Raw genomic sequence first — 12,078 nt, forward strand, 5'->3', positions numbered from 1 at the left:
TGTCTGATTGCTGCTTATGGAGGATATAATGGAAGGAGCAAATGGTGACAAAGATCATCTTTTATATGGAATAGCTTCTATACAAAGAGTGACTCGATAAACTAGAGCTGGGCTCAGAAAACAGATGGCTGAGGAGCGATGTGATAGAGATCTATGGAACTGTGACGGTGCATAGAACACGAACAAGGAATGATTATTTACTATTTCTAATAACACGGGAACAAGGGGCAAGCAATTAAATGATTGCACAGCAGGTTTAAAGACAAAGATAGTGCTTTTCACAGAATGTGTAATTAAATTGTGAAATGGCTCCCATAAAATGAGAATAAGAGAGTGGGATGATTTTGCTTAGAAAAGGGGTCACCAAGGGTAGCTATGTGAGAGGTCCCTTACATCACAGGGAGGAGGAAGAAGGAATGCCTGTTTGCCATTTATAACAATATAAGAAACTTCCCAATTAAAACCAGGCAGTGGTTTGAAGCAAACAAATAAACATAATTTTTCTCCTTTGTATTTATAATTAAACTGTGGATCTTCTTGCCAGAGGATGTCATATAAGCTGAAAGTATAAATGATACCTTTTATTCCCTGTTTTTGCTAATGTCCTTTCTGCAGAGTTGTTCAGACTTGTCAGCCAGAGCCAAACTGACTATTGCAAAAATGCCAGGAGGCCACAGTCATTGTACAGGACAGATCTTGGACAATGCCGCTCAGGCAGATCAGGAACCATCTCTGATTTCCAGACAAGGGTACTCCCAGAAAACAACTGGTGCAGAATTAGCCAGTTCTGAACTGCTCTGAAGTGCTTCTCCGTATTTTGAAATGGCTAAGTTGCCCACTGTATGGTCAGATCAGCCTCCAAACTGATCTATTCTGCCCACATGTGGGAAAGAAAATGGTGGAACTGCACTTAGCATGTCAGAATCTTGACAGATGGTTGGCCTTAACTGGTGATAAGATGGGATCTGAGCTACCTTGTTGTGGCTTCTTTGCTGAACAGGGCCAAATGAGCTGTTGTCGTTCTCTAGCAGGATCTGTCCTAAACAGGTAGAGAGACAGAAAACGGAACAGCCAGAGCAGTTTCCTTTTTCTTACTCCCACATAATTTGTAACTATGCAGCCACATCTGGTGAAGGATGGTCATAGCTCAAGGGTCTCTGTGCCCCCAGAGTGGTTCTGGCACGAGCAGGGGCAGCATCAGGTCAGGGTTGTCTCTTTTCCTTTTCCATAATGCTAACTCCAAGTTTCTCCATCTGAAAAAGCAGAAGAAAACAGCTTTTTTTCTGTCTTTAGCTGTAGTGTTGAAGGTCTGGTTCTGTCCCACGGCTTGGACACAAGTAGTTTGTGGAGTACATCTTGAAGAGCACATCTAGTATATGTTTCTCATGCATTTAAATATTTTCCACCAACTTGAAATAATCCACATTATTCCTGGGTCATTTTACCTTTTGGGACATTTGATGATATGCCCATGTTTTTTGGAGCATTTTAGATGATGCAGCTGATTAAAGTTGATTATGGTAGCAGCAATGAGCCCTGCAGATGTTTGATTCCATATGACTTCCCCAGAGCTGAGTTTAAAATATCCTGCCTCACCTGAATAAATCTAAAATGGACCTATTCCAGATTTAAATTGCTTTAACTATCGCAGGACCTGGTTATCCAGCTGGCCCCATAATGTATAGTAGTAATCCTCCCGATACAGACATGACTGACCTGCCTTGATAATATATCTTCCTATTAACTCAATCTAAACCCATGTATTATAGATGTTTTCATTTCTCCCTGAAATATCTCTTCCATAAACAATCTCCACAGCTCTTCTGTGAACAGAATTAGGAGTTGTTTTAGCACCTTGCCCTCACGCAGCCAGCTGCTGGGGCTGCCCGAGCTCTGTGCACCCATCTGATTTAGCCTCTGCTGTGTTTTTTGTCCTCTGCGTGGCTCTATTGCTTGTACTCCATTACTGACTGCCTGGGGGAGGCTGTCCTCTCAGGTGTATCACCGCCTCACCAGGCGAAATGTCCCAAGGAAATGATGTAGGAGTTGTTTCACCCAGTCTAAATCCAATCTTCTATTTTTGGAGAGGTCCCTCACGGATAAATGTGTTTTGTGATATTTTATTAGGTGAAAAGTGCTGACTGTATTAAAAAATCTTGTTCAGAGGTTGATGATCATCTTTTTTACTCTCCACACTACTTTCCTTGTGAATACATTTAATTATATGAGGCTGCATTCATTGCCTCCCTGCCACTGAAGTGCTCTGCAGTTAAGGTCTAAGTACTGAACCAGGCAGATACTCAAGGGCTGTAAAGTTAGTCTCCATTTCTTTTTGCCAGCAAGTGTTACATTGATTTACAGAGTGGGGGTCTTCCTGCTTCTTTATTGAAGTCTTTTTCTTATTTTAATGCCCATGTTTAGGTGGCTTGAATAGCAGGAATGGATTATTTTAATTGCAGATAACTGGCTGATATTGGGCATATATTTAATGCAAACTAGAAAACTGTTCCCTTGTGCTGAGGGGGATTACAGTGCTCACTGACAGAAATCCAGCTCAGGCTTGCTGTTTAGTATGAAAAAATCCTTTTTTTTTAATGAAAGCTTTATTTCTGTTTGTTTTTACTTCATTTCATGGAACCAAAAAAAAAAAAAAAAAAAAAAGCCCAAACCCTCATGAAAGTGGGATTTGCTGCCTTTGTTCTTACAGAGTACTGCTGTGTTACAGCAGTTTTGCTGTGCAGGGCATGGTTCCTTTTGGATATACAAGCTTTACAAGCTTGGGGAGCTGAGATGCTGGAGGAGGTGGGCAGTAGAGTTCTGCACACCCTCCACCTCAAAAGATGAGACCCAGCCCACACACAGCCTGATAGTTTTTTCGTGGGGGTTTGCTGCATGTGGATCATGCAGGAAAAAGCTCTCTTACGCCTGGAAGGGTGCGATGGGGATGGTCAGTGGTTGGACTTGGTGTTCTTAGTGTTCTTTTCCAACCTGAGTGATTCTGTGACTCCGTGATGCTTTGCAGTTCTGCACAAGCAGACATGGTGCCCGTGCTGAAAGGCTGCACAAGTTCTCCAGTCTCGATAGGTACAAATTATTCCTCAGGTGGCCAAATCCCACTCAAAGCCTTTTCTAAGCTGTGTCCCAAGGCTTCCCAGGTCCTGTTCTGTGTGGTGGGAGGTTCCTTCTGGGCAGTGGGATAGCAGCTGTTGCACAGAAACCCACACAGCTGGGAAGACTAGGTTGGGTAATCTTTATTTTTGAAGCAGAAATAACCCAAGTATACTGTTATTGTACCTTGGCTCAATTTTGGGGCTGTGCAATGGAAAACATAGGAACCACAATGGAGGAACACCAGGCTTAGGAGCCTGGAAAAGAGAATCTGGCTCAGGTTTTTTTTACTGAGGCAGTAATATGTATTATGCCAGTAGCAGCCTGTGGCAGAATCGAACCCATGGCACACACACATGGGTTTGCAAAATAGGAATCCACCAAATTCAGCCGTATTTTGTACAAAAAAATTGGAAAGTAACAAATCACAAGTGCCTTTGAGATAATCTGTGCTTCCCCCACAGCCCCTGCTGCATAACAAAGGCTTTGGCCACAAGCAGTGAAATGAAGTTGGCACCTCAGATTCAGATCTGCTGGATTTGTGCACATGTGCATGTCAGCTCTTTGTATACTTTTTAGCAAGATTGAAAATGCATTTTATTTTATTTATCTTTTTAATACTGTCAAATAAAACGTTTACAATACTCTTAGTCACTAATCTATATGACCAGCATTTCTCGTGTGCATGTTTCACTGGATACTTCTGATCAAACACCAAATTTAAGAATTATTATCGGTATGACTGATTTTAAACTTGGCATTTACTGTGAAATTTACTGTGTTCATTACTATATTAGCACAAATTCCGAGGTGAAATAAAATGCTGACATCCATGTGTAGAAATGTTTGTAAATCACTGGAAGATTTTGGGAAGAGAACCCATAAGTTCTTCGCACAGCCAAAAGTAGCTGTGCTTCGCCCTCCTGATGTGTCCCAAGTACTGTGGAATCCAGAGAGGGCTGAGATGCCACCAAAGTGCAGATTGGGAAAAGTTTTGCTGTTGACTATTGGAAATATTTAATGACTTAATTTAGGACTTCAGCATTCGGGACTGCAGAGGGTCTTTGGGTGAGTCGTGAGCTTGGGACTTAAAATGTCACTTTTTAAACACAAGAAAAGCTCCATCCCTTTCTGCTTTACTCTGTCTTCTTCCACGAAAGGGGAGAATGGAAAAGGAGACTGAATAAGGTCATCAGTGGTTTCACTGTGCCATTTTAGATGTGTATCAGATTCTAGAGCTGCTACATCATATAATGTTATGAAATGGGCAAAGGAACATTTGTCAGTTCTTAGTAACACTGAGTACCTGCAAACTGAAAGCCTGACTTGTTCTGGGCACAAGATCCCTCCCCAAACTTTTTGCTGCATTATATCGTTACCACCAATAATAGCATCTGCAGGGAGTAATTAGTGACACCCACAGGGGAAAGGAATTCTGCCAGAGGACATCATTATGTCTGAAAACCAAAGATGCTCTGTAGTAAGGTCACGAATAAATTGCTTGAGCTGAGGGTAGAGGAGAAGACCAGTAAAAGTACAAAGTTTCCTACTGCTGCTGGTACACTTATGACGAACACGTTTAATTTGCACTGGAACACCATTAGGGAAATTAGTTTGTTCTGCCAGTTTGTGCTGCTGGATACCATATGTTTACCTTGAGGGAATGTTTGTGGAGTTATGTTGGGTTAATGGTAAATGTCACTATTAAATAAGTAAATATACAGAAGTGTATCTGTGACCTACACCGGTGCACAGACGCTGTACCAGCACACCGGTGTGCCACGTTCCATGTGTACATACAAATATGTGCTTTCAGGTACTAAGTCCATACAGATCAGCTTATCAGGACACACAGACATCGGGTACAAACAGCACCTGCCTTGTTTTTCTCTCTGATCTGTTTACGGGCACATACATACAGCTGTGCCCGTCCCCATTCCACTCCATCACTGCAAGCTGCAAGCGCTGAGCTCGCCCTGCTGCAGGTGGCAGTGCTAATTCACCTGGCACAGAGCAAGGCAAGGGAAGAGCAGGTCAGATACCACATTAAAACCTCGGACCAGGTGGAGTCCCTTTCCAGTTTACCAGAAGTTCCAGTGTTGCCTTTTGCTGTTGCCAGCCCCCTCTAATATTCTGCAGAGGTGCCGAGAGTTTGCAGCACTTCCATAGATTAAACTTTAAGAGCACTCAGCCCAACCTGTCGCAGAGGTCTTTATCATGCAAACTTGACGCCAAGTTCAATAGCAGTCCTGTTAGTCTTCTGCATTGCAGAGGCCTTGAAAAATTGATTTTCTGTTTTGCCTCTGACTTCAGTGGAACCAGCTTTTAGCCCTCCAAGGCAAATTTATTCCTGTAGATTGCAGTACTTCTGAAATTCTTAATTTAATGTCCTTAGAGAGTCAGACTTTCAGAGGGACCAGGCATGGCTGCAGGCTTTGCTGGGTGCTGTTGACCACTGCTGGATTATTAACTCCTCTTACAGTCTGAAATTCCATCCTTTTCCTGTTATAATGCATTTCAAGGCTTTAAAGGCCCGATCCAAAATGTACAGGAGTACATACAAGCCTTGTTATTGAGGAACAGAAAAGAATTCTAAAGATAATTGGCCATTGTTTGCAGCAGGAGTGTCTAACAGAAACAAGCAATCTGATCCTTACTGGTAATGTTGTTAGGGCAACATTAATCCAGTGGAAACACTTTCTGAAGTGGCCAGGGCTTGTTAACACAGCCAACACCTAAGGCAGCAGTGTGTCTTTAAGCTCCACTAATACTGTACAATAATAATTTCTGAGGAAGAAAATCTTCACCTCTGCCTGAACAGAAACAAGACATATTATTGACTGCCATCTGGAAAGATGTATGCTCTGGGCCTCATGAGTCTATTAATATTTGATGCTGATGGATGTGAGCTGGCAGACTGTGTTATTAATGGAGTTTGGTTCCTTGGACCTAACCCTCAATGCATAGGGGAGAATTAACAATAACAAGAATTGTATGCCCAAACCTCTCCTGATACCACAAAAGTTTGTCTTTTAGTTTCAGCATCAATTTGTTAATATTTCTGAAGTACTTAAAGCTATGAAAGGTCACAGAGGTGGCATTAGTTACATTATTGGTGCCATTCATTTTGATTTAAAGCTGTGTTTTTAAGATCCCTGGGGCCATGGATCCCCACTTGTATCTTTGCCAGGTTAGGGTACCCCCATCAGATATGGATTTCCAACAGGGAAAGGCTCACTCCTATTAACTTCTGAGCAATTGTGTGTTGGTAAGGGATACTTTGTCTTTGGTTGAGCTGAGATGCCATCCAATGGGTTTGGATGCTAAGAAGAGGGCAGGAGTATGCTGCTCTACACAAGGAGGGGGGCATTTCCTAGAAATGGCCCTGATGCAGCTCCCAGTAAATGGGAATTTTTCCTCAAATTGAGTCTTATTTGGCCACTGAAATCAGGAGGTAATATACTGGAGATGTATACATATATATCAGGGATATATTTTGATAAACTGGACGTGAGAAGGAAAAATGCTGAAAGAAATGAAGCACTGTTGAAAGTCTGTGATGTCCATATGGATCATTCTGACTTGGAAAATAGAGATGTGAAATATCAAGTTATTTATAGCTGGATTTCTTAATATAGCCTTAACATTTTCAGGGGTATATGTTTGATTGAATTAGCTTCTCCTCGCTATCATGTATACCACATCCAGACATTTCATTAACCTCCCAATCTTAATAGAAAAAAACAAATAATCAACTTAAGAAGCACAGCTGTTGATTAATTTTACTAAATAGGATAGAAATATAAAGTACCATATTGCAAGATTGAAGATTCAGTGCACAACGTTTAAAATCACTTTAATGGAATATATAACTCATTAACAGCTGGATAGACAGATACTGCAGCATTATTCACTTGGGCAGGTGGTGAGAGGGAGGTGGAATTTACATATCTTTAACGGTACCTGAATGCATTTAATTTCATAGGTCATTCTCCCAAATCAAGTTCAAAATGTTAATAACAGGGTGTGCATTTATAATTAATAAAATCTTAGAGCCAGTGCTATAGTTCAAGTGCATTTTCCTCTTATGTAATTAAGAAGTTAAGTATGTTTGGCAGTTGTCACTCAGACAGTTCTGAAGGTCTCACTTGTCGAGCCCAGAGACAGCAATGTCATTAAGCCAGTTATGTTGTCCGTTAAGGTTTGTTTGCAAGCTGAGGGCATGGGGTGGACAGCCAGAATGACCAGCCTCGGGTAGTTCATAAAGTACAGTGCATTAAAGTAGGTGCCAAAACTCAGATGTGTTTTGAGTTGGGAAGAAACATCTCGATGCTTATCCTGTATACGGAACTGCTCCTTCTGCATGGATGACTTGTCTCACCTGTCTGCGTGTCCTCTGTGCAGAGTAAGCGTACAGAAACAGGGGAACCTGCCGTGCCCATGGCCAGGATGTTCCTGCCTGCACCATGCTGGGACACCCACAGAACCCACTGGCCAGCTGGAAGCCCTGGTTCTGTGCCTCCCATGGCTCGGATCTGCTGTCTCAGTCAATCTGGCTCCCAAGGGAATGTGTTCATTCCACACCACTCTGAGCTGCTTTCCTTTTCAAAGACATTTTCTTTTACTCCTAGATCACTAGTTCAAATCCAGGTAGGGTCAGTTGTCATAGAAATTACAGCAGTGCCAGCAGTCCTGTGCTGTACATGAAATGAGTTGGGAGTTCCATTCGCACAAGATACAGCTTTCTAAGTGGCACTAATTGGCTGTCTAATTGTCACACATAGGAGAAAGGCTTAGGATTGATTAGGCGTGGAGGCTGAATGCCCCTCTGCCATCCCGCTCGCGCTGGGTTCCTGTAGCTCATTCTGTAGGCATGCTGGCAGGGTAATGAGGGGCAGCGTGCTTCAGATTTTCTGGCTGTCAAGACGGCACCTTTTAGAGCCAGTCCTTTCCAGGGGAACTTGTTTTACTCCATCAAGGTCAAAGACAGCATCTTTTACAAACATTGCTTTCACTCAAAAATCAGGGGCTCGCAGGATTTACTTCTGAGCAGTCCATATATTAACCATTTCATTTACTTCTCCCTAAACCGAAGTTTTTAGTATAAAATAGGAAGAGTCTACTGGTGCCACACAGAGCTGCTGCAACAAGCACATGGATTTGTGATGCTCAGAAATCTGCTGCTATTTCCTGTTAACATCTCAGTGTCTGGTGCTGTGATGTACGGGTGCTGGAGGTACTTGCCATGGCATAGGGAAGCTGACATTTTGCGCTTTTATCTCCTGAAAAATGGATGTTCCTATCACACAGCGAAGACTCTCACCTGCAAAAAATACATTTTGACCAGTATTTTTTCCCTTGAGCTATGATATAGGTCACACTCTGCAATGTAGTTACTATTTAACTTTGGAGCAGAGTAGCTCTCTCTGACATAAGACTAAATTATTACACTTTAACTCACTGGAGAAATAAATATAGGAGCTCATTTGTGCTGTGGAAGTCAAGACTACAAACTGAAGAAAGTGGAGTAAAAATACCTTACATATGCTAACATTTGTTGGCCAGACGATGGGACTCAGTGTATATTGTCTGTATATATATTCAGGGCTGAAGGGGTCGTATCACATTTTAACTCCCTTGTTCCATCAGATGAATGACATTGGTAAAGATGCACTTCTGCTTTCAGCCGCAGGAGGTAATCAGTACATACAGCCGTAATTTACTGATGACATTTTCTGTATTTCTGTAACATGTAAGTTTTTATCCTCCTTTTCCTTCCTTGCCTCACACCTAGAGCAGAAATGGGACAGAGACTGATTTTATCTTTTGCTCTGCATGCTTCCTCTCTCTGACATGTGCATCACACCTTGTTCAGCATTCTTCCCAGTGTCACCATCGCATGCAAATTAGCCAAAAGCAGATGTACATACCAGCTATGCACCACAAAGGTCTCATCCACATGCCATGTAAGTTTTCCTCTCTGCCAGGCTGTGGAAGATGAGCACGCAGCAGATCCTTTAGCTTTTAAACAGCCATGTTCTTAGAATATATTTTCCAGGAAATGCAGAACAATCCTTGCATGGTTTCAGACTGTATATTTTGTGATTAGTGTTTCATAAGTGATGTTTTGCTTAATGATCCAACATCTGTTCTAGGAGGTTTGTTTTTGTAACTTACACACCTCCTGCTGAATGAACGCCAGAAACTTGTCCCTTTCCTCCAAGTCAATCAAAGCACTAATTGCATCATAATCACGGGAAGCCGCAGTGACTGCTGAAAGTGCTGAAGATTCAGCAATCAACTCATAACACTCTGCTCACTGTTTCGGAAGAGAAAGCCTCCCTGTGCAGAGATGGGAATTTCCTGAATTCAGATTTCTTTAGCTGACTCTGTTTTTTCTGGTTTGCAGGGAGATGACTGCACCATTACCTGCATGGCAGGAACCTATGGTACCAATTGCTCATCAGTTTGTAATTGCAAAAATGATGGTGCCTGTTCCCCCGTCGATGGTCTGTGCATTTGCAAAGAAGGTAAACAAAATTCACATTTAACAGTCTCCTACAATTTGGCATCAGTGCTTCTCCCCTTCTAACGTGGCACAGCTGTGCAGTCAGTAACTCCGCTATTTATTTGTGCCTGTTGGTAATTCAGAGCCCTGCCCCAGGAACAAAACTCAACAAGGGCCTGACTGTATGTTTTGTCTCTGCCCTGAACGAGGGCCAGGCTTAACTGCAGTGCTGCAGGAGCAGACCCCGCAATGAAGTGTGCCTGCAAGGACACAGCTTCTTTCTAAAGGAAATGTGAAGCAATCACCAAACAGGGGTTTTGCAGTGTGATTTTTTTGAGAAGGAACAGCCTCCTGCCTGCCCTTCCTTCAGCCCGGTGAACTGTCAGTGGGCTGCACCCGGCTGGTTGCCATCTTCTGGTCATGGTGACAGCTCACCCATGTGCAGGTGACCTCTGCCCAGCATGGGGCTGAGGACATGGCTGTCCTTTGTCTGGGAAAACATGAAGTCTTGTCTGTTCTGGAGATTGCAAGAATCACCAATTTTTGTACCACGTATACGTCCATAATTCCTATACGTGCTTGGTAGTGACCCATATTTCCACTTAGGAGATCTTGCACGCTCCGGAACGTGGTATCTCTGATGTTCCATGTGCAGTGGTGTCTTCCCCCAGCACACCGACATGAACTATCCTGTATAGCACGCATAAGCCCTAAAACAGAAGTGAGGCAAACAGCAGTAAAATCTGGCATTTCAAACATGAATTAATGAATCACTGTAGAGCCCCATTTAATGAGGGCGTATAAACCATGAGTTACTGCTCAACTCCATTACATGCAGCTGCAGTGTAATGAAAGCCATTGTGGGGTTGGTCATTAAGACTTGAGTCTTAATGGTTAGAAATGATGGTCTTGGTCTTTTTGTGTGTGTGTGTGTGTGTGTGTGTGTGTGTAATAGCCTCTTTATATTAAAGAGCCTTCTCAAAAAAAATACAAGGTAAGAAAGAAACAAACAGCATTGAATGGCAAGTGACTTGCATTCAGCAAGTTTCCCGCAGACGTTGCTGTGCTCTCTTGCTGCCTGAGCAGTTCCTGAAGAGATATCAGACACAGCCACCTGGCAAACAGCCACACACAGATGTCTGCACTGCCCTTCTCCACCTATGGATGTTGGCAGAGGAAGCTGGGAGATCATAACCAAAGGGCCAATCTTTGACCCCGTGGTTGGTGTCTTAATTTACCCTAAGATCAGGAGGAAACCGGCCCTAGAATCAAAGAACTGCAGTTCACAAGGTGCCTTTCTTGTCTCTTTTTTCTGTACTGTGCAGGAAAAAGGCACTAAATCTGCCCTGGAAAACATGCATGACACCTTTGCAGGGAGTTTTAAATCTTGTAATTTAAAGAAATATTACTTCTTCTGTGCTAACATGCCTAAATCTTTCTCTCTCCAAACTTTCTGCAGGATGGCAAGGAGTGGATTGCTCTATTCCATGTTCAAGTGGAAGTTGGGGTTTTAACTGTAACCAGACATGTTACTGCACAAATGGAGCAGCCTGCAGGCCAGCTGATGGCTTCTGTCTGTGCTCCCCTGGCTGGCAGGGGGACTACTGTGACCAGCCATGCCCTGTAAGTGTAACCAGGATGGTCTCACTTCCCCTTTTAAACCATAGTCCACATAGCTCTGCTAATCACACAGGCTCAGTATCTCATTTTGTCTGTGGATATCTGTAGGAAATCATGTATAAATGACAGATTGTGGTTTGAGCAATCGAGTCGATGTATTACCTTTTGCACTATATTTTATCAGAGCTATTGCAGCGTTATCTGCATTTTCTGGAGCATCATTTTTTAAAGTGATTCCTCATTTGGTTCTCTGTAGAAATTTTAGGCACTGAGTTGTTTCTATTTTCTCTGTATGTTAATTTAAAAGATGCGACTCAGCATTAAGAGGGACATGATAGATGATTTTGCACATTTTACAGCAAAAAACCTGATTACTGAGAGACTTTTTTTTATTTATATTTTTGGAAGGATGGAACATATGGTCTTAATTGCAGTGAACGTTGTGACTGTAACCACGCAGATGGATGCGATCCCGTCACCGGTTACTGCTGCTGCCTTGCTGGCTGGACAGGTAAAATGAGCAACTCTATAAAACTTGGGAATATTTCTGTTTGTTTGTTTCTTTGTTTATTGCTAATGCATCAGTCATAGCGCTGAATTTCTGACTGCAAACTCTTAGGTAATAGGCTGAGACAAGCTCAGCTGAATTTACCCGTATTTAAATCACTCGTGATGGTGACAGAAATCGGCATTTATTAAATTTGTATTCAAATTAGTTGAAGATGGCTCCAAACCTGGAGCCAGATGTTAGCCTTCTGTAACGAGAATGCTCGGGAGGGATGCAGATTGTATGGAAATCCTGCAGTGTTTTTCTCCTTGAATGACCTTTTCCACAGGGGTTT

General features: G+C 42.6%; 1 protein-coding gene across 8 annotated transcripts in view; it reads left to right on the plus strand.

Moving 5' to 3' along the window:
• Positions 1 to 12,078, plus strand: part of MEGF11 (multiple EGF like domains 11) — a 263,692-nt gene that overhangs the window by 202,195 nt on the left and 49,419 nt on the right. For all 8 annotated transcript variants that reach the window (XR_008203908.1, XM_052672468.1, XM_052672472.1 and 5 more), the window contains exons 12-14: positions 9,518 to 9,638; positions 11,076 to 11,239; positions 11,645 to 11,747. Coding sequence is in view for 7 of the 8 variants with exons in the window: in XM_052672468.1 (XP_052528428.1) it covers positions 9,518 to 9,638; positions 11,076 to 11,239; positions 11,645 to 11,747 (388 nt within the window). In the remaining variant the exon portion in view is untranslated. The remainder of the gene's footprint in view (positions 1 to 9,517; positions 9,639 to 11,075; positions 11,240 to 11,644; positions 11,748 to 12,078) is intronic.

Source organism: Tympanuchus pallidicinctus, unplaced genomic scaffold (assembly GCF_026119805.1).
Source record: "Tympanuchus pallidicinctus isolate F22 unplaced genomic scaffold, pur_lepc_1.0 scaffold12, whole genome shotgun sequence".
NCBI classification, from domain to species: domain Eukaryota; kingdom Metazoa; phylum Chordata; class Aves; order Galliformes; family Phasianidae; genus Tympanuchus; species Tympanuchus pallidicinctus.